General features: G+C 41.8%; 1 protein-coding gene across 1 annotated transcript in view; it reads left to right on the forward strand.

Moving 5' to 3' along the window:
* The window catches only part of atp11a (ATPase phospholipid transporting 11A), a gene marked incomplete at its 3' end in the record, with an annotated part of 59,612 nt that overhangs the window by 20,275 nt on the left and 18,151 nt on the right, over positions 1-21,186 (forward strand). The window contains exons 2-11 of the mRNA XM_080023865.1: positions 11,001-11,123; positions 11,296-11,385; positions 11,578-11,658; positions 12,687-12,794; positions 14,695-14,823; positions 15,219-15,322; positions 15,573-15,620; positions 16,212-16,276; positions 16,720-16,801; positions 20,597-20,747. Of these exons, the coding sequence (XP_079879991.1) occupies positions 11,001-11,123; positions 11,296-11,385; positions 11,578-11,658; positions 12,687-12,794; positions 14,695-14,823; positions 15,219-15,322; positions 15,573-15,620; positions 16,212-16,276; positions 16,720-16,801; positions 20,597-20,747 (981 nt within the window). The remainder of the gene's footprint in view (positions 1-11,000; positions 11,124-11,295; positions 11,386-11,577; positions 11,659-12,686; positions 12,795-14,694; positions 14,824-15,218; positions 15,323-15,572; positions 15,621-16,211; positions 16,277-16,719; positions 16,802-20,596; positions 20,748-21,186) is intronic.

A 21,186-nucleotide genomic window follows, 5' to 3' on the forward strand; every position in this document is an offset into this window, starting at 1 on the left:
TCAGCATAAATGAACCATTGGGCTCTGTGACCGATTAATCGTACTGCAGCTCTCATGTGATCTTTCTGTGCCAAAGTGTGTGTGTGCGTGTGTGTGTTTGTGTTCAGTGATGGTCACATTTCTAAAACGTGACAAGGCAGGAGAGACTTGAGGGGTCAGATTGCTAAATCTCCGAGGGGCATTCGGCTATAACACACACACACACACACACACACACACACACACACACACACACACACACACACACACACACACACACACACACACACACACATACACAGACACACACACACACACACACACACACACACACACACACACACACACACACACACACATACATAGTGGCACACATACACAGATTGGCACACTCACACACAGCATTCAGGCTTTATAGACTGGCTTAGTTTTAACTGATTAGTTTGATGTCCTGTCATCGCTCTTGCTCTCTCTCTCTCTTGCGCTCTGTCTGTCTGGCCCATCCCTACTTCACGCTTTCGCCCTCCCTCTATCTACCTCTTCCCCTTTCTCTCATTCTGACATTCCGTTGCCTAATGTGAGACTGCTACTCTACATCTGGTTTTCCTTTGCTTTCAGGCCGGCAGACTATTCAATATTATCATCTAATGTTGTTAAGTCATTGCCATTAAATGAACATATCATCATATCATGAAATACATCTTTGCAGCCCAAGACCTGTAGCAGGTCTGTGTTATATAGAGGGAGTGCATAACAGCCTATTCATAGTCTGATATTGCAATATTGATATTGATGTTGAAGTAAAATTCCCCATTATCTATCTATCTATCTATCTCTATCTATCTATCTATCTATCTATCTATCTATCTATCTATCTATCTATCTATCTATCTATCTATCTATCTATCTATCTATCTATCTATCTATCTATCTATCTATCCATCCATCCATCTACCTACCAGTATCTGTCTATCTGTCTATCAAAAAATAGTCAGCACTCCTAGAGATAGACAGAGCCAAGGCAGACAGGGGCTTTGTTAACACAGAGAAAAGGGAAAAAATGGTGATGAGGCTTGGGATATGGTTTGGTTTGAAAGACCCGTTTACACCTGGTATTAACATGCGTCTTTGATGATCTGATCGCAATATCCAATCACTAATGCCAGGTGTAAACGCACCCAATGCGTCCTCAATGCGGTTCGAGATCCGATCGGCCAGACCATATTCGAAGGTGGTCGGTGTCGCAACTTTCCACATTCTTTTAGCAGTGTATCGCAAATATGTCCTGGGCCACATTGAAGGACCGCTTACTCAACTGAAGGCCACTGCGTAAGCGGAAGTCCCCTAGCAACGGAAATCAAAGCAGGGGTGCGTAACAGGACACACAGGATTTTGTTAAGCTCATTCCATTACGCAGTGATCGGGACTGTCCCTTGGTGGTGTTTGAAAATGTATTTTCATACAGGTAGGAAACCAATGGAAAAAATACATCTAAAATCAAAAACACAGGAACCAAAACGCGCAGTGGAACGGCAATACACCCTCTCTATGACACAGTGATCGGGACAGTCCCTTAACTCAGTTGTGTTTGAAAATGTTGTTTCATACAAGTAGGAAACAAACAAAAATAAATACATCTGTCCACACCGCTGTCTAGACAGTGCTGTGGACCGGACCGGGGATCGGCCCCTCCCCCCTGTCTTGATCTGCGGCGTGTACGCCGCACCGCTGAGGAGAAATAACTCCACTCCAAGCTCTCTGAGTTATCTTCACGTTTTTAATTTTGCATTCAAGTAAGAAAATCAGGAAACAAATAAATCATTTTAACCTGAAACCTGTGTTTATTTGCATAAAGAGCAGCGAAGGGAGATCCGATCACAAGTGGTTACTGGAGACCCATCTGGAGACACATTCTAATGCCAGGCGTAAACAGACGTAAACAGCTGTCTGTCCACTTGTGATCGGATCACCCAAGATGCATGTAAATGCATCTTGGGTGTGTAAGCAGGTGTAAGCAGGTGTAAGCAGGGACTAAGTTTTGCCCTAACTCAGGGGTCGGGAACCTTTGGCTCGCGAGCCAATTATGGCTCTTTTGATGACGGTAAATTGCTCGCAGACAATTTTGAGCTAAAATTTTTCATCACAATTAACAAGCAATAAATAATTATTCTATGTCATTTTAAAGTAAAACAGGTAAGAGAAATTACAATTTTGAAAATAAAATTCTAAATATAAATGTGGCGGGCAAAGGGACGTAGTCAAGCACCACTTGTGGGAGTCTCTGCCCACAGGTAAGGGTTTAGGGAGGGAGATGGAGTCTTTCTGGCCATGGTGCGCCGACATGGGGAGAGTTTTATTGTTCATTTCAATATGCGGCACGCAGGCCACAATTATATACAGTATATCACTGAGGATTATTATAATAATTGTGGATAATAATGATCCTCTTGGGCGCAGGAGGAATGGCGTTCCACTGCTGGGCTGCTTATGAGCCCATGCGCCGATCCCCTCTGTAAGACAGACAACATTAAGAAAACTCCCTGCCTCGAGTCGGACCAATCAGCTGAACACAAGTGGACAGAAATGGAAAAAACTTCAATATGTATGTGACAAATAATCTCTTGAACTTGAACTGGAACTTGAACCTGAAGACCAGCTGATTCTTAAAACTTGGAACGAGCTTCCCTTCACATACCACACAAAGCAGCGTGTGAGTATTGCCGTATCGACCATGTTTGCTCTACATACGCATGGGAGCAGTCTTTCCCGCATCTGAGAAACATTAAGACCAAGCTACGCTCACGTTTAACTGATGGAGGCCTCAACGCCTGCATGAAGCTTAACCTCACAAAGTATGAACCGGACCACCATCAGCAAACCCATGCAGCACCAGAAGTCACATTAATGGTAAAAAGTATTTCATTTATTATTGGTTAGCTACAGTATAACAACAATATTATTAAGAAGAATAAAGAGACATGCATTATATAAAGCGCTTTTTTAAGTACTCAGAGATGTGTTATACGTTAAAAATGTATGCTTTACTTAAAAAATGCACGCATTAAGTTACATTCAATTTTATTAAATATTATATGGCTCACACACACATATACTGTACATATTTGTACAAACATACACATTAAGAAAGTTCTGCTAAATAATTGAAGGGGCTGAGATTTATCTTATCTCCTCCATTCAGCACTCGTGGCAGCTGGAAGATAACATACACACACACACACACACACACACACACACACACACACACACACACACACACACACACACACACACACACACACACACACACACACACATACACACACACATACAAACAGAGACAGACAGAATGCAATGATTGTTCCATTTTGACACTGACATACTGCCTGCTAGCACCGTGTGGGGTTGTGTTGGTCTGTATGATGGTGGTAGTGATGTACTTCCTGTATCTCAGGGCTGCAGACAGAGCAGTGAATTCTGTTGTCGACGTACAGTACACAGCTCTGCCTGGACAATACGCCGGCACAATAGAAATCTGTGTTTGTCAATGTGGTCCGTTTCAATGGGCGATTTCTCTCTCCTGTCCGCGACGTGTGAATGGTTTGGCGGCCTGTGGGAATGTTATCTCTTCTTTCCAGGACACACACATGCACAGACACACTGACACTGACAGTAGTGACAAAAATGTTTAGCCCAATGTATGACGGCAAAGCGGGGCTTAGGGTTGCCATTGTTTGGTCTTTGACTGCCCTCCTCTACCACTCGACTCATAGAAGCTCTGTCCTTTTGTTTATAGAGCAGTGGTGTTTAATTTTTTTTTTTAACTTTGAGATGTTTCTTATTATATTTACAACTGGCAAATATGTCAAATTTGTGTTGTATCTCATATATGTCATATCACTCATATGCATTGGGCATATACTGTATGATTCCATATATGAATGTTCAACAACCTTGATATACCTTTGCTTTAATGGTTATAGCCCCTTCCATAAAGATTTACACAATATTCTTCTTATGTTTTTATATAAGCTTGTTCAGTATATATGCTAGTTTTGTTTATTATGACATTTTCATCATATAAACATATAGTGTATGAATATGTCACTAGTGTAATGTATGGATATGAAACATATTGCATAAATGTAATGTTGTATAAAATGAGTATGGGAGTGTCCATAATCATGTACAAAAAATATCAACACCAACTACCGCACAAATATTAGATGACTGAATGAATATATGAATCATATATGTACAGCACATTTTCATTTTCACATGGGCTTTGATGGATTCTTTCTTCAATCTGTTTTCATCCCCCATCATTCCGTGTTCCCTCTTTTTATCTCTCTCTTCATCCACCTTTCCTCTCCTTCCCTTGTCTCTAAAGAGAGGTGGTAGTGCGTGGAAGGGTGGTTTGCTTCAGGAAGTGTGTGTGTGTGTGTGTGTGTGTGTGTGTGTGTCTGTGTGTGTGTGTGTGTGTGTGTGTGTCTGTGTGTGTGTGTATGTGTGTGTTCTGACTGCCTACAAGCCCTTCCTGTTGTCTACATGCCCCTCCATGCTGTCACACAGCAGGGGCTCTGGCTCAGCAGTGCACTAGGTACATTTGAAGGGAAATAAAGACGCGCATAAACACACAGCTTTCTCTGTGGTTGAGATTGTCTTTCCACCTGTGTGTGTCTCGTGTTAAGAAAGTGGGCCCAGTTAGGCCCGTCTGAATTTTAATTTTGGCCACCAAACTTTTAGGGAGAAAAAATAGGCCAATAAAATATAATTATTTATGTTGTTTAATGATAAGGAACTGTATCTACATTTTTCAACATTTGCATTGGCAATACAAAAAAAATTGATTTTTTTTTTTGGTTATAAAATGCTCAAATGTTGTTTTAGCATGAAGAAATGTGAGATGGACTAAATCACAATTTTGATTCTTGTTTATAGTGCAGTAATGCTATAATGCTGTCAGACCACGGCCCGCCAATGATTTGGTTCTCTAAATGAAAAAGTTTGGGCTCCTCTGGTCTAAACTTGAGAGAATGTGGCATGGAATTTTTAGAATCCATTCTCACATGGAGGCTGTGTTTGGCATTTCTCATTTTGTAATACCCCCAAAGGAGAGCTCCTTTGGGAGTTAAAGCAACAAACCCTTAACAGCGGCAAGCTGCAAACCTTCATTGAATGTTGAATAATGTTTCCCAATGATTTATCAATAGTCACAGATCATAACGTTCAGTCACATAAAGAAGTTCACAATGAACCTTGTGCACAATGTTTGTGACTGAACCCATCTGCCCCAAATCATAGGAAATACTCAAAACCCAATAATAGATATTGACACAAGCTTCTATTTTGTTTCTAAAGCACACTACACATAAACACACACAGTTGAAACAGAAAAAAGGGAAACAGGTTCAGACGGATACTGCGGATAAGTGACTATAGCAGGACAGGAAATGTGTGTGTGTGTATGTGTGTGCGTGTATGTGTGTGTGTCTGAGTGTTCATTTTGCACAAGGGGGTGTTTAGCATGTGGTTATACATGGTTTGTGCGTGTGTGTGTGTGTGTGTGTGTGTGTGTGTGTGTGTGTGTGTGCGTGCGTGTGTGTGTGCGTGTGTGTACATGTGTGTGTCTGTGCATCCCTTAGTGGGGAACAAATCAACTCTTAAGTGAAACCCAAAGATGCAATTCCTGGTTGTCTCTTCTGGAGAGAGCCCTCTCTCCTTGCTCTCCTGACCACAAATGTCTTCCTTTTTCCTGACTATAAATACAGCTCCCCTGAAACCTGGCCGCTCTCTGTAACATGAAACGCTGCTAAAAGGGATTATCGTGCTCCAGAATAGCCTGGGGTCTCCACTTACATCCAAACGGTAAAGTGGCCCGCGGTAATAAAAGGGAGTCAGGGCTTTTATTTCATAAGGGGAGCATTTGTTTTGTAAAATAGCAATTTGATTTGAAAATGAGGGACAAGATTTGATGTTAAAAGGTCTCTTCTGTAGTGAGGCTAAATCATAACCGATTAGAGACGGAGAGGGTTGGAGGAAGACGAAGAGAAACATGGCGACATAGACTTACAAAATGTTTAAACTAAGTTAAAGAAACATCCCTGACGGATTGGATAGGTGGCGATGGGCCTGATATCTCTCGCCAGGCATACCAACTAAATACAGAAAGCATTTATTCTTTAGAATATTCCAATGTTTATTTGGCTGATTAATGGCTGCCTGCCATAAAAAGCAAGTCCTCAGTTTGCATCGTAACTCATTTACAAATGCACTTATTTTATATTAATGTTTTTTTACTCAACTTGGATGCTGGAAATTGCTTGATACGATTGTGAAAGCATAGAGAAGAGTGATGTATGTGATATTCAGGCAAAGTCGGTATCAAGAGAAGAGTGAGATGATCTTTTAAAGGCACTACTACTATCCCAGTTTCATTGATCATCAAGTCCATCTCACCTATCACCAAGTTAGATAGCTTGCAAACTACTAGAGCTAGGTGTTCATACCTGTGACATGTAGACTCCAGAAGTGATCCCAATCCCCATAATATATAGCACAAAGCCTGATGGAATTTTTATTAGCTTGTTCAAATATTCAATTATCTGGCCTTTTAACTACTTGGGGAATGTGTTAAGTCTAGTAGAATCACCTCGAAGGTGACGAAAGTGAGGTAGAGACAGAGAGAGATAGGGAGTGAATGGGGGGACTGTTGCTGTTGAGTGGAAGCAGAATACCATTGGAGCTGTGTGTGCGCAACAGAGATTCCAAGTTGTGCTTGTTAGAGCCAGCCAGGACTATCCATTCTGAATGCGGAGGCAGAACAGGTTCTCTCCAGCTAGCCAAGCTGGTTCTCCCTCAGGAAGCAGAGCTGGTTCTCCATAAATGAGAGCAGAGCTGGTTCTCTTCCATGGGGGAAGAACTAGTTCTCTCCAGGGAACAGACCCGATTCACCATGGGAGAAGAGCTGGTTCTCCTCCATGGGGGTAGAGCTGGTTCTCTTCCATGGGAGCAGAGCTGGTTCTGGGGGCAGAAGTAGTTGTCATCAGGGAGCAGACCTGGTTCTCCTCCATGGTAGCAAAGCTTGTTCTCTTCAATGGGAGCAGAGCTGGTTCTCTGCCATGGGAGCAGAGCTGGTTCACCTCCATGGGCATAGAGCTGTTTCTCTTCCATGGGGGCAGACCTGGTTTTCTTGCATGGGAGCAGAGCTGGTTCTCCTCCATGGAGCCAGAGCTGGTTCTCTTCCATGGGAGCAGTGCTGGTTCTGCTCCATAGGGGAAGAGCTGGTTCTCTGCCATGGGAGCAGACCTGGTTCTCCTCCATAGGATTACAGCTTGTTCTCTTCAATGGGAGCAGAGCTGATTCTCTTCCACAGGAACATAGCTGGTTCTCCTCCATTGGGGCAGAGCTGGTTCTCTGCCATGGGGGCAGAGCTGGTTTTCTTGCATGGGAGCAGAGCTGGTTCTCCTCCATGGGGCCAGAGCTGGTTCTCCTCCATGGCAGAAGAGCTGGTTTTCCTTCATGGGTGCAGAGCTGGTTCTTCTCCAGGGACCAGAGCTGCCAGGGCATGTGGATGGTTCCACCCAGTCAGTGGTCTCATGCCAAAGTCACAGAGCTAAAAATCCGAAAGGAGAGAAACTGAGCACTGTAAGGGGAAGAAAAAAAAGGAAAGGAATGGACAAAGGAGGGAGAGGAAAATCGGGATTTAAGGTAAGGTAAGACAAAGGAGAAGAAATGTAGCGGGCTGCAGCAGTCATCTGGCAATGAAAAGGCTTCAGGTGCGATACCTTGAGACCTTATCTGGCGTCCTTAAGCAAAGCACTGTAAAGGCAGAGCTGGTTGCTGCCTTACACGGCTGCATTTGCAGTAGGTGTGTATGGACGAGTAGATGTACAGTTTAAGAGGTATTAATTGTTGCACTCAAGTGGTTTTAGTGGCCAGAAAAGCACTGTAAAGGCATTCTTTTTACCACTAGGGAATTTGACATAAAATGCAATGAAGGGTTAGAAAAACGAGTAGATGTATTTTCAAAAGGCAGCAAAAGAAAGCCTTGGCCCATCTGAATAGGCTTGTGTCAACAGAGCCTGCAGGGTGAGGGCTAGAAGGAGGCATTTCTAGGAAAAGCACATGTTTCAGATATTTTGGAATGGATTGGCACGTCTCAGCCTGCATTCTGTCCATTTCTGCTGCTATGGCCTTCTCAGTTGCTGATTCCTGGTCTACTCTTCTATTTCCATTCTAGTCAGTTTATATATACGTGTTTTCACAGTTTCTCACCTCTCCTCTCCTCTCTTCTCTCCACCTCTCCTCTCTTCTTCACTCCTCTTTTCTTCACTCCTCATTTCCTCCAACACAGTATTGATAACCTTCCACCTCGACACCACAGTGACTTAATCAACTTACGTGTGTTTCTTTGTGTGTGTGTGTGTGTGTGTGTGTGTGTGTGTGTGTGTGTGTGTGTGTGTGTGTGTGTGTGTGTGTGTGTGTGTGTGTGTGTGTGTGTTGTGTGTGTTTGTGTGTGTATGTGGTGTGTGTGTGTGTGTGTGTCTGTGTCTGTGTTTCTGAGAGAGATAGAGAGAGAGAGAGAGAGAGAGAGAGAGAGAGAGAGAGAGAGAGAGAGGGCACCAAGAAACTGGGCCATGTTGTTGTCCTTACATTGATGCTCAATCCCATTCACCAGCCAGGATTACTGTCACTTCTTGTTAACCTGCCTGTGTATGCGTGTGTGTGTGTGTGTGTGTGTGTGTGTGTGTGTGTGTGTGTGTGTGTGTGTGTGTGTGTGTGTGTGTATGTGTGTTTGTATGTGTGTGGCGACTTCATGATAAGTTAAACCCAGAGTACGCAGATTTGTATCCTCTTGTTTTGCTTTGCTCCTATTGCTGCTATTGCACACCCAAACCAACACCTTTAAAATCCATGTCATGTCAAAAGAGTCAAAACAGATGCTTTCGACCATGGAGCTCCAAATGTTATTCTCCGTCTAGCGGTTTGCGGATCATGACTTGTCCGTCATGTCAAATACACTTGAAGGTCAAGGTAAATTGTTACTTCCGTCTTTTCTTCTTCTACCAAATCAATTTTTTTGTGTATGTGTTGATGCACAGTTTCGATTGAGATCAAAATGAGACCGGAATATGTGTAAGCTAGACGATACAAAAGGATTACAAAGGAGTAGCATGTAGAGGAAGCCAAGGGAGGTATACCAAGAGAGAGGGAGAGAGAGAGGGGGGGGGGGGGAGCAAGAGAGCTTACCAGAGTTAGTGAGACCTGCAGCAGGTAGGATTAAGTGAGCTTGGTGACCAGCTGTCTCTTCAGGACCAAACCCTGGAACCTTCCCCATCGTCATCATCATCATCATCATCAGCAAACGGTAGTTGTTCAGTCATCAAGTTGTTTGCGTATAGATTTGACTATTTAATTCACACCAAAACATACACATGCAAAATATACCAGAGATATACCATATCGAAACCCACCTGCCGTCAAATCGATTTTGGGTAGGGGTATTGGGTAGGATCTCAGTATTCAATTTACAGTTTCAAATTCGAATTGATTCAAATCGATTCAATAAAAAAAATTAATGCAGTTTTCTATAATCTAAAGATATTTATTGATGGATGGATTTAAACTGTTTTTTAAGCATCATGACTGAAGCTCTCCAGTTAAAGTTATGCCAGCTGTAAGGAAACGCTGCTTTGATGCAGGCATGACGTGGTTCCTTGAAGAGGCGACCCGGAATTAAATACGCTGTGCGTGCGTGACCTCCAACTCCCACTCTTCTTGCAGAAATAACAGTAGACAGCACCACATACATTAAAAGAATAATGTGGTATTACAGAAGGTAAATAAATAAATAAATACCCTCGCAGGCAGCACAATGCTTTTGTGGTGAAGTGTACACGTTTTTTTAATTTTTTTTTCACAGAGTGTGTTGCACAGTTTTTGGATGAAAATTCAACATACATTTGGTGTACTAGGACAAGAGTCTGTGCTCTTCTTCAAAAGTGTTTGGGAGCTGAGCATTGGTACAAAGCTCTAGATTGGTAAATCATAGAAGCCAGAGTCAAGATGAATGAATGAAACGTAAAGAGAGACAGAATCTGAGAAACATAGAGGAAAAGCAGGATTTCATGTAAGCGTGTGTGTGTGTGTGTGTGTGTGTGTGTGTGTGTGTATGTGTGTATGTGTGTATGTGTGTATGTGTGTGTGTGTGTGTGTGTGTGTGTGTGTGTGTGTGTGTGTGTGTGTGTGTGTGTGCTCACTTGAGTGTCATGCATTCCAGTGGGAGTCACATGAAGTCCTGTGTGTGCGTCTGTGTTAACAGGAGCTTTCATTCATTGTGGGAGACTTGCTGATGCATTCTAACCCACTCTACATATCTAAGAATGTACGAGTGTGTGTGTGTGTGCGCGCGCGCGCGTGTGTGTGTGTGTGTGTGTGTGTGTGTGTGTGTGTGTGTGAGAATCATGAAATAGTCTGTTATTACTAAATAAGTTTTGTTGCAGTGTTTCTTAAACATCTTGTGATGTTTAGAAATGACCTCACAGTGTTAGAAAACATCCTGTATACAGTTGTGTAAAGATGTGCATCAATTCTCTTTAAAAAAGTTACTTATTTCACTTTTATTTTTTTTTCAAAGTAAGATAAGCTACTGTGTCACCGTATCTATTATATCGCCACTCTATGTCACCATGTTTCTCTTTGTCTTCTTCCAACTCTCTCCTTCTTTAATGGGTTATGATTTAGCCTCCATTTTAACCCCAAATCTTGTCTCTCTTTCATTCTCTCTCATTGTCCAAAATAAATGCTTCCCCTTCTGAAATAAAAGCATGTTGTAGCAGGATGTAAGTGGAGACCCTAGGCTAGCTACGACTAAGAAGTCCAGTTCCATTTCATTTTTTCATCTCAATAGAATGAATAAATTACAATTGTTTGCGTATTTTTTAAGATTTTCAGGCAGGCTTCATTTTGTTTGCCACACACGCGAGCAATGTTTTTTCTTTTCTTTGTTTCTGTCCCTTCAGTGTGCTGGTGAGGAAAACTGGGTGGACACCCGGACTGTGTACATCGGACACAGGGAGCCCCCGCCGGGAACAGAGGCCTACATACCGCAGCGATTCCCTGACAATAGAATAGTCTCCTCAAAGGTCAGGAAAGAACACACACGTATACACACGCAAGACCATAAAGAAAATAGGCAAACACATTATTAAGTCATTTAAGTTGCATTGGTGATGGTTTGCTGACAAAAAGTTTTCTGGAAAATATACATGATAGATACATGATAATGTCTCCCCTGTCCCATTTCTGCTCCTACAGTACACGTTCTGGAATTTCATACCAAAGAATCTGTTTGAGCAGTTCAGGCGAATCGCCAACTTCTACTTCCTGATCATCTTCCTGGTTCAGGTGAGGCCGCCCACATTTTTGTCCTTTGTTGAGAATTGTTTAAGACAATGAGGGCACCGTGTTTGGCTCGGGTGGCGGAGCAACTCATTTTTATTGTTGCAGTGTTGGACTCTCAGTGGACAGGAAAACATAGTTTGAACGGCCGGTCCCTCTTCCCTTACCCACCAACCCTCTTTCTCTCCGTTCCAACAGTTGATCATCGACACGCCCACCAGTCCAATTACCAGCGGACTGCCCCTATTTTTTGTCATCACGGTCACCGCCATTAAACAGGTAAGACATTCACACACACACACACACACACACACACACACACACACACACACACACACACACACACACACACACACACACAGGTTGCTGACATAATTTTTTATCTTGAAGAAAAAAAAAAAAGTTCATTTTATCATCTTTCTCAGGGTTTTATTGACTCTTCTGCGGTTCCGCAAATAGGGATGTAATGGTGTACCATTTAAGATTTACTGCGATATCAAGCAACCACGGTTGTGAACCGTGAGCCTTTCCCTCTAATAGCGGAAGATGTAAACTGTAATTCACCCTCACCTTAGCAGAGGTGTTCCACCATCTTTGTTTACAGCGGGAGTGGCAGAACTGCTTTATGCAATTTTTTCACGATACAGTGCTTTAAGTTACTCCGCGTATGGGAGGGAGTGTAAACAAACATGGCGGAAAGGGGCTTCCGGAAATTACTCATTGGGTGAATTATGACAACATTTGGTCGCACACAAGGTGAAGTGAATTAAAATGTACATCTTCAATTTTGCAAATATGTCATATTTTGATATATATGTCGCTTATTTTGCCTGTCCTCTGAACATGAGAGCCCAGAAAAGCGCCATCCCGTGCTGTGCCGGGTGTCTTTCTTTTTTAATATAAACTATTTATTAATTGAATATACAGAAAACAAAGGGGGAAAATTAATACCGTGAAATACCGTATACCGCCGTATTTGGATAGATACCGTACTGTGCTGTGAAATTTCATACCATTGCATCCCTATCCGCAAATCAGATTTTTTGGCTACGCTGATGCAAGAGGCTAGAAACAGGAAGTTGTGTTGCTTCGTATTTGCGACCTGCTGTAGCCAACATTACAAGTATACTTTAGATCTACTGTGGCCAAAATGTGATGTTACTGTTAATCAAAACACATTCAAATAATACTTTGTGTCCCCTCCACCTTTACCCTCACCGTCTCCCTCTCTTTACTCCACCTGCCTCATTTTCGCCCTCTTTTATTCTCCTCCCTCTGTTCTCCTTCTGTCTCTCTTTCTCCTCCAGGGTTATGAGGACTGGTTGAGACACAAAGCAGACAACTCTGTCAACCAGTGTCCCGTCCATGTGGTGCAACATGGGAAGGTGGTCTGCAAACAGAGCCGCAAACTCAGGGTATAGACGTGTGTGCGTGTGTGCGTTTGCGTGTGTGTGTGTGTCTGTGTGTGTGTGTTTGTGTGTGTGTGTGTTTGTGTGTGTGTGTGTGTGTGTGTGTGTGTGTGTGAATGTTCACAAAGTAATATTGGAAATATTAATGTTAAGGAATGTTGGAATGTTAAGAAATTTCCGTCTCCTCCGACCCGTTGCTTGTGTGCGTGCGTGTGTGCGTGCCTGTGTGTGTGTGTGAGTGTGTACCAGTACATGCCTTTGCATGCACGCCTTTTTGTGTTGCCGTCTTGGTAGCTCTGCTGTTAAATACTCACAGATCATTGCATAACTCTCAGTGCAGCAGATAAAAGCGCAGAGATCAAATGAGAAACCAATGTGACACTTTGGCTGTCAGAAAAGCCTACACTGAAATGGTGCGTCAGCCAGAAAGCCACTTGTGATGGATCCTGCCGGTGCTAATGGCTTGGATAATGGCTGGCGGCATGGACATGAATGAGTGATGAATTACATGCAAGGGCTTGGAAAACTGATTAAAAAACACTTCGAAAAACACGCCCTCGGAAAAAAAATGAAATTGCCAAGCGGAGCTGAAAATGGTTCTCCCGAGTGATGCCATAGAAGAACAGTTTTTGTCTCCATCAAGACCGTCCTTTCAGACCAAGGTTCCCAAGAACCATTTCTTTCCACTTTTCTGCTGAGACACACATATTCTGCTTTTCTTTATTGCTGTAAAGGCTAATTTGTAATGTCTAGTTGCCACCAGCGTTGGGGTCGTTACTCAAAAAAACTAATTTATTACACATTACTCGATACTTTATATAAAAGTCCAAGTTCAAGAGATTATTTGTCACATACATAAGTGATGCCTTACTTTACTTATTACCCCCCGTAGAAAGTAATTTGTTACAATACTCGTTAAATTACTATTATAATTACTCGTGTGAGATGCATTGTCACGTAATTGCTGCACATTTATGATTGTGCCTATAAGTTTTGTCGTTAAGTAAGAGGTTTAAATGTCCTATGCAAGTGTTAAATGGTTAGCAATCGTTTCTGTTGATATCGTAAGTGTTTTGGGGAATTAAGTAGTGAAACGGTGATGGGCAGTAGTTCCGCCTCTCACTTTGGTTCGCCAATAAAGACACTGTGAAATGAAACTCTTACTTCACTGACCACCACCAAACATACGGAGACGGACAGAGATTCCTTCCTTTATGAGTTAGATGGAGAACTTATGTCGGCCAACGCGAGTGACGACATCATTGTTTGAGTATTACCTGCGATGTGATTACTGAATTAAGGAACAGTGACGTGTTACATTACTTGTTACGGACAAATGAAATGATTACATTAACACGTTACTCCCAACACTGGTAGCAACTCACTTCATGGAGGTTTATATTTTAATTTATGTGGACAACTCAAATAGGAATTAAGGACGTTTTCATATTCCAAAGAACTAAATAAAGTAGCTCTAGTCAGTGATGGATCTTTGTTGAATAACACAGCCTGATAAAGAACCAATTAACAACCTTTGTTTTTAGTGTTAGTGAAGACTTAAACTAAAGCAAACAATAAATGCAACAAATGTTTTGAAAGATCCTTTTTCCTTCAAACACTTAATTAACCCAAAACCAGCTTAAATACTGTTTAATTGGTCGTAACCCTTTTGTTGTAAACAGTTTCTCCTTGATTTGCGGGAAAAAAAAGAATCGCCACTGAACTGAATTAACTTTTAGTTCCATCGCCTGACATTAGTCCACTGATGGTGACTGTCCAATGGTCTGTCTGAGAGAAACTTTAAATAGGTATCTAAAAGGAAAAGAAATAGCTGAAATAGTCCGGCCTCGGTTGCTTCCCGTGTTCCTCACCATTGATACATTTATCCATGCGTCGATGATGTCAGGTTGGAGACGTGGTGTTGATGAAGGAGGACCAGACGTTCCCCTGCGACCTGATCCTGCTCTCCTCGTCCCGGGATGACGGGACCTGCTTCGTCACCACCGCCAGTCTAGATGGAGAGAGCAGCCACAAGGTGAAGCCCCCTCCACTTCCTAAGTCTAAATATAGTCTAAATAGTATACATATATAGTCTAAATAAAGTCTATAGTCTAAATATACAGTATAGTCTATGTAAAGTTTAACGTACAAAAACAAAACTTTCACACTGATCTGACTTAAAAAAAAATTCAGTCAAAATGTATTTCCGATATTCTTCTGCTGCACAGTTGAAAAAAGTAGTATCTATATATATATATATATATATATGTTTATATATATATATATAGTATATATAGCTATATCTATATTTAAGAAGTATCTATCTATCTATCTATCTATCTATCTATCTATCTATCTATCTATCTATCTATCTATCTATCTATCTATCTATCTATCTGTCTCTCTATCTCTTTTTTCCTCCCTCCACAGACCTACTATTCAGTCCAGGACACCAAGGCTTACAACACAGAGAAGGAGGTGGACTCCATCAAGGCCACGATAGAATGTGAACAACCACAGCCAGACCTCTACAAGTCAGTGCAACACACACACAGACGCACACACACACACACACACACACACACACACACACACACACACACCTATAAAACATGATTAGGCCACAATTAATGCTTAAAGGGCACCACACAAGCACGCACTTACATTTCAATTTTAGGAAGTTATATGCAAACACTCTTTTTGCTTGTTATCAAATAATTTGCCTTCTGTATTCTCTCCTCTGTTTTAATTCTTTATCTCTCTTTATCACCTCTTCCTCTGCAGGTTTGTGGGTCGCATTAACATCTACATGGATAGCGAGCCGGTGGCTAGGTAAGCCAACCTGAGGCAAAGTCACTTGTCAAGTCAGTTGTTCAGAAGGACACTGTTTTTAAATTTAACAACACCTCCACATATTCACCTTTCAACAATTACACAAAATAATCTGATCACAACGTTCAAGACAAGTGTGAACATGTTATTATGATTGGTGGTTTTCTTTAGGATTGGAATTTAAAGTTGTGGCAATTGGACACTTTTACTGAAGCCATCTCTGTAATAAAACAGTCCGAACTGTACTGAACCTTAAACAAACAAAGCTCACAATCAAAGTCGGTTGCGTCTTCTCTTGATTTCTGTTGATTTCTGAATTAGCCTCGGTGTGATCTTCAGATTCTTTAACAATACACAAAAAAAAATCCTCAGACATTGATGAGCTGATGTCAAATGTAATGTCTCACATTGTTCCCCTCTGAATAACATTCATTTCACTTCAATGTGTGCGGTTCCCTACGTTTTCAAAGCAGGAATCGTTACCTTTTTCCAATCACAGGGGTTAGGAAAGTGGGATTTGGAGGACAAACAGTCAACAAAGTAGAATGAAAGATGGGAAATAAATGCAACTTATTTGTATCCTGTTGACAGGCCGCTCGGATCAGAAAACCTGCTGCTGCGAGGAGCCACGCTCAAGAACACAGAGTACATTTACGGTAAGGTTACGCTCCAAGGCATGTTTCTATGGATTCCTGTTTATTAGGCTGTGGGGGCTTACTGCATTGAATGTGGCTTGTGAATTTGAATTCAAGGTTTCGGCTGAAAAGAGACCATAGCAGTGTCTGACAAAAGATATTAAACCATCAATTATATATATATATATATATTTTTTTTTTTATTTGGAAAAGCATCAATTGCATGGACAATGACATACAATAATGCACAATAAACTAAAGCAACAGAAGATAGTTAACGTCAATAATTTTGTATCCATACTTTTCCAAGTTTTAAACGTTTTTTGTGTAAAACAAACAATGGAACACAGGGAGCTTTCACCTTAGGTATAAAAAATTTTAATCAATGAATTCTAGTTTTAATATATTCGAACATATTTTATTCTTTATATTCTTTCTCACTCCCCCGTTCCTTCTTCTCTCAGCGGTCGCCATCTACACAGGCATGGAAACCAAGATGGCGCTCAACTACCAGTCCAAGTCTCAGAAACGCTCCGCAGTGGAGAAGTAAGCTCTTAGCTCTCTCTGTCTCTCTCTCTGTCTCTCTCTCTCTCTCTCTCTCTCTCTCTCTCTCTCTCGTTCTCAGTTGTTTTTTTTGTATTTCTGCAGGACAATCAGTTTTGCATTGATCAGAGTTCTCCTCGCCTAACGCATCAATGCATCATCATTTCATCATCCCTCCATTCCTCTTTTCGTCCTCCTCTCCTTTTTTATTTTTGTTATATTTTATTTTTTGAACCTGTGCTGTCAGCATGCTGTGCATACAACAGAGTATTTGTATGCCATTGCATCTAGGACAGAGTTAGTCTGCAAGTGGAGTTTAAACTTTTCAACCTGCAACGCAACTCTTTACTAATTCTTTAATCGTCAAGAACTGCTGTCCTGTGGACGACCTGTAGGATGACAAGAGCACAGTTTTTTGTGACACAGAACCACCACCAATTCCCCTCTTTGAAGAATTATCTAACCATGTTTTGGTCTATAAACAACTAATCACTACTTCAAGAGGGGGAAAATCGCCACAGGTGAAACAAAGAAACATACTGTAGAACCAAACAACACAAACATAAACATAGAAACAAACAACATGTACATGGAAAAACATGAATATCGGACGACAAAATGTATCGAAAAACTTAATTAAGTCCAGGGAAACTGGAACAGCAAATGGGCACTTGGCCTCTTCCTGTCATATTAATGGCAGTAAATGAAGGAGAAAAGAAGAGGGATGTAACCAGGAGCGTGTTAGGGGTGTGTTTAAAGCAGGTGCTGGTGGTTTGTGTGTGCCTGTGATGAGACCGCCTGTATGTGAGTGTGTGTGATGTGTGTCCATGTGAAGTGTCCACCGGTGAGTGTACAGGACTTGTCCCAATTGGTAGTATATGGTCGGTGATATATCGTAGCGCCTCCAAGCAGCAGAAAAGGCCTCGAAGCCACCCCTGAGGTCCGTGGCCGTACAGACACTCCACAGCCGCAGGAAAGCCCGAGCACCATGCGCCCTGCAGCCACAGAAGACCCCCCAGCCCCCAGACAAGCCGGAAGCCTGCGTAGCAACAACCACACCCGGCCCCGAGGAGCTTTACCCAGTCCTGGAACGCACAAGGAGACCCTGCACCCCTGAGGTGCATACATACAACCCACCCCCATGTGCAGGCACAAAACGCAGCCGCAGAACCCGGACCGTCGGCGCCAGGTCTCGCGCTGACAGACTGACACCCCACGAAACCGCCTCCACTGCAGGCGAGCCAGCAGGGCCCCAATGCCCTCCTGTGCCCCGCGCAAGGGCGAGGCCCATCCCACCACAACCAACCAGATGCCCCATCCAGCCTCGAGCCCCGAGCACCCATCAATGTTGCTGAGTTTGCTAAGCGCAGGGCTGTCCCGGATGTCAGGGTGCCCTACGGGCAAGGCAAGATTGGCGGGCAAGATTGCAGCCACCTGTCACATCCCTACCCACATAGCTTGTGCCCCAAAGCCTAGGCCTATTGTGTGGTGTATGTAATGAGTATGAGTTTTGGCATTGGGAGAGATAGGCGAAGCACAACCAGATCAACGCAGGGGTGCAGGAGGCCAGACAGCGGCCACGTGGACCCCCCCGGGACCCGACCATGCGCCAGCACGCCCACACCCCGGACCCGGAGGCACCCAACCCACAACGACCGCCGACCCGTTGACCACGGGGCCAATACCTGAACCCGCAACTGGCATCCCCCGCCCTCGCCCCCCAGAAGGAATGGGGGATCAGATATTGATAAATCCTGCCATTCTGTTTGTTCAATGTCTCGCCATCCATTGCCCAGTTGTTGTCTGGTTGTAACCATTTCATTATAAATTGAAGATGGTTAACTAAATAGTAGTATCTGAAGTTTGGGGCTGCTAGGCCTCCATAGTCTTTGTTTTTTCTGTAGTGTTGCTAGTTTAATTCTTGGTTTCTTGTGTTTCCAATAGAATTGATTGATTATTGAGTCTAGAGTATTAAACCAATTTACTGTTAGTTGGACTGGGGTCATTAAAAATATATAGTTTATTTGTGGTAGTATATGGGTAGGTTGTTCCTTTGAGTGAGGTCTTCTTCAATGGATTTGTGCAATGGAATACAGTTAAGGGTAAACAAATCTGACAGATTGGTGTAAATATCAATTCCAAGGTATCTAATGTTGCCCGTTGTGATGGTTAAGGGAAGTTTCTGGGTAACAGCATTCCAGTCTTCCCCACTGAGTGCTAAGACTGTGGTTTAAGTCCAATTTATTGAATAGTCTGATATGGTTAAAAATTTGGATATAAGATTGAACACTTCCAGTAGGGATGATATTGGGTTCCGTTAATACAACAAAATATCATCTGCATACAAACAGATTTTGTGAACAGAGTTTCCTGTTTGTATGCCAATGATATTACTGTTTTGATGGATGGCCGCCGCGAGGGGTTCAATAAAGATGGCGAATAGTAAAGGGGAGATCGGACATCCTTGTCTTGTGCCACGTGGTAGAGTGAAACGCTGTGAAGTATACTCATTGGTTTTGACATGAGCAGATTGTCAGTTGTACAGAATTCTGTTCCATTGAACAGAGTGAGTGGCTCTCCAAAGCTAAATTTGTTAAGGGGGAAAAAGAGAAATGTTCAATTAACTCTGTCAAATGCTTTTTTTGGCATCTAAAGAAGAAATAACAGTATTTAAATTGTTCCTTTGAGATATGCTGATCAGACTGAATAAATGGCGCATATTGCTGAATGAGTGTCTTCATTCTAAAAGTTATCAAAATATATGGTGAAAGAAATTTGGGTCGTCCTCATTGGGGCCATAGATGTTTGCTATGGTTAATTTGACATTTCCTAAAATTCTGTTAATCATTATGTATCACCCTTCCGTGTCTAATATTGTGGTTTTATTCGGATATGGGATACTTTTATTGATGTTATATGATGCAGAAAACATCTGATTATCCCATTTAGCTTTGAGTTTGAGGTGCTCAGATGCAGTGAGGGGAGGTTCTTGCAGTAGACAGAAGCCCGGGTTCATCCTGGTGAGGTGACTTATGATTTTGCAACATTTAGATGGTGAGCCCAAACCTCGCACATTCCAACGAACAAACTTGATGGGTGTCATTGAGGTTAGTAAGGGGGTGATGGATGTGGATTTGTATTTTTCCCATGCAGCAGCACAGTGCATCCAAGGCAATAGCTAGACTACCGTGCCCATATTTTCCCATAGATAAGTCTGAGTTTTTCTCCTTTACATTCCTTTTTAGTGTCCTGGTATTGCAGGAAGTTTGTAGTGATACACATCTACACAAACAAATGACAAATAGACAACCTGTCCACCATTTTCCATCCCCTCCCTCTGTCCCTCTGACTCTTGTTTATCGCTTATACCCTGTCTCCCTATCTCAGAAGAACATATTTGTTGCTAATAGATGCAAACCTTGTTTCTTCACAAATGTTTTCAAGGTAAATACGAAAATAATGTAATACTGCTAAAAATAAAATAAAATAATCTTAATTAGCTTAATAATAATAATTAGTAGTAATTAATAATCTTAATATTGTTTTATTTTTATTTGATTCATTTGAAATATTCATATAATTTACTCATACCAACAGTTAAGATGATCAAACTAGCAAGTTTAATGTATTGATTTTATGTTTATGGAGCACAGGGTCGGGTATTCATGGGTTTGTTTCTGTCGGCGTTTCGATGATAAACCATCCGGATATTTCACATTTTGGTCAACGGGGTTCCGATAAACAAGGTTTTACTGAACCAGTATTTTATTCTGTATTTTTTATCCCCTGTTCTGCCAGGTCAATGAACGCATACCTTGTGGTGTACCTGTGCATTCTCATCAGCAAGGCCTTCATCAACACTGCGCTTAAGTACATCTGGCAGGCCGACCCCAACAGAGACGAGCCCTGGTACAACCAGCGCACCGGCGGAGAGAGGGAGAGGCACATCGTGAGTCTTTCATCATGATTTTGGAATTTTTCAATCTTCCTGGTAACTTTCAGGTTTATTGTGTTTTGCCATTTTTTCCTTGTTTATTTTTATTTTTTATTTTTGCTATTTTTATTTTGTTAATATAAGGTTTACGGTTAGGTTAATTTTTATTGTTTATTGTTAGTTTTTTCGTTTATTGTATATTGAACATTTATCTCTATCTTCTAGGTTACGTTTAGGTTTATTGTATATTGCCATTTTTCTTCTTGTTTCTTGTTTATTATTTTGGTTTATTTTTGTTGTTTTTTTGTTGATATAAGGTTTCTTTTTAATTGTTAGGTTTATTTTTATTTGTAATTTTTTATCTTAATTGTATATTGAACATTTTTTTCTTGTTTATTTTTCAAGTTTTTTGTCAATATTTTTTTTCTGTTAATTTTTAGGTTTATTGTATATT

The sequence above is a fragment of the Zeus faber genome, assembly GCF_960531495.2.
Source record: "Zeus faber genome assembly, chromosome: 2".
Classification (NCBI taxonomy): Eukaryota; Metazoa; Chordata; class Actinopteri; order Zeiformes; family Zeidae; genus Zeus; species Zeus faber.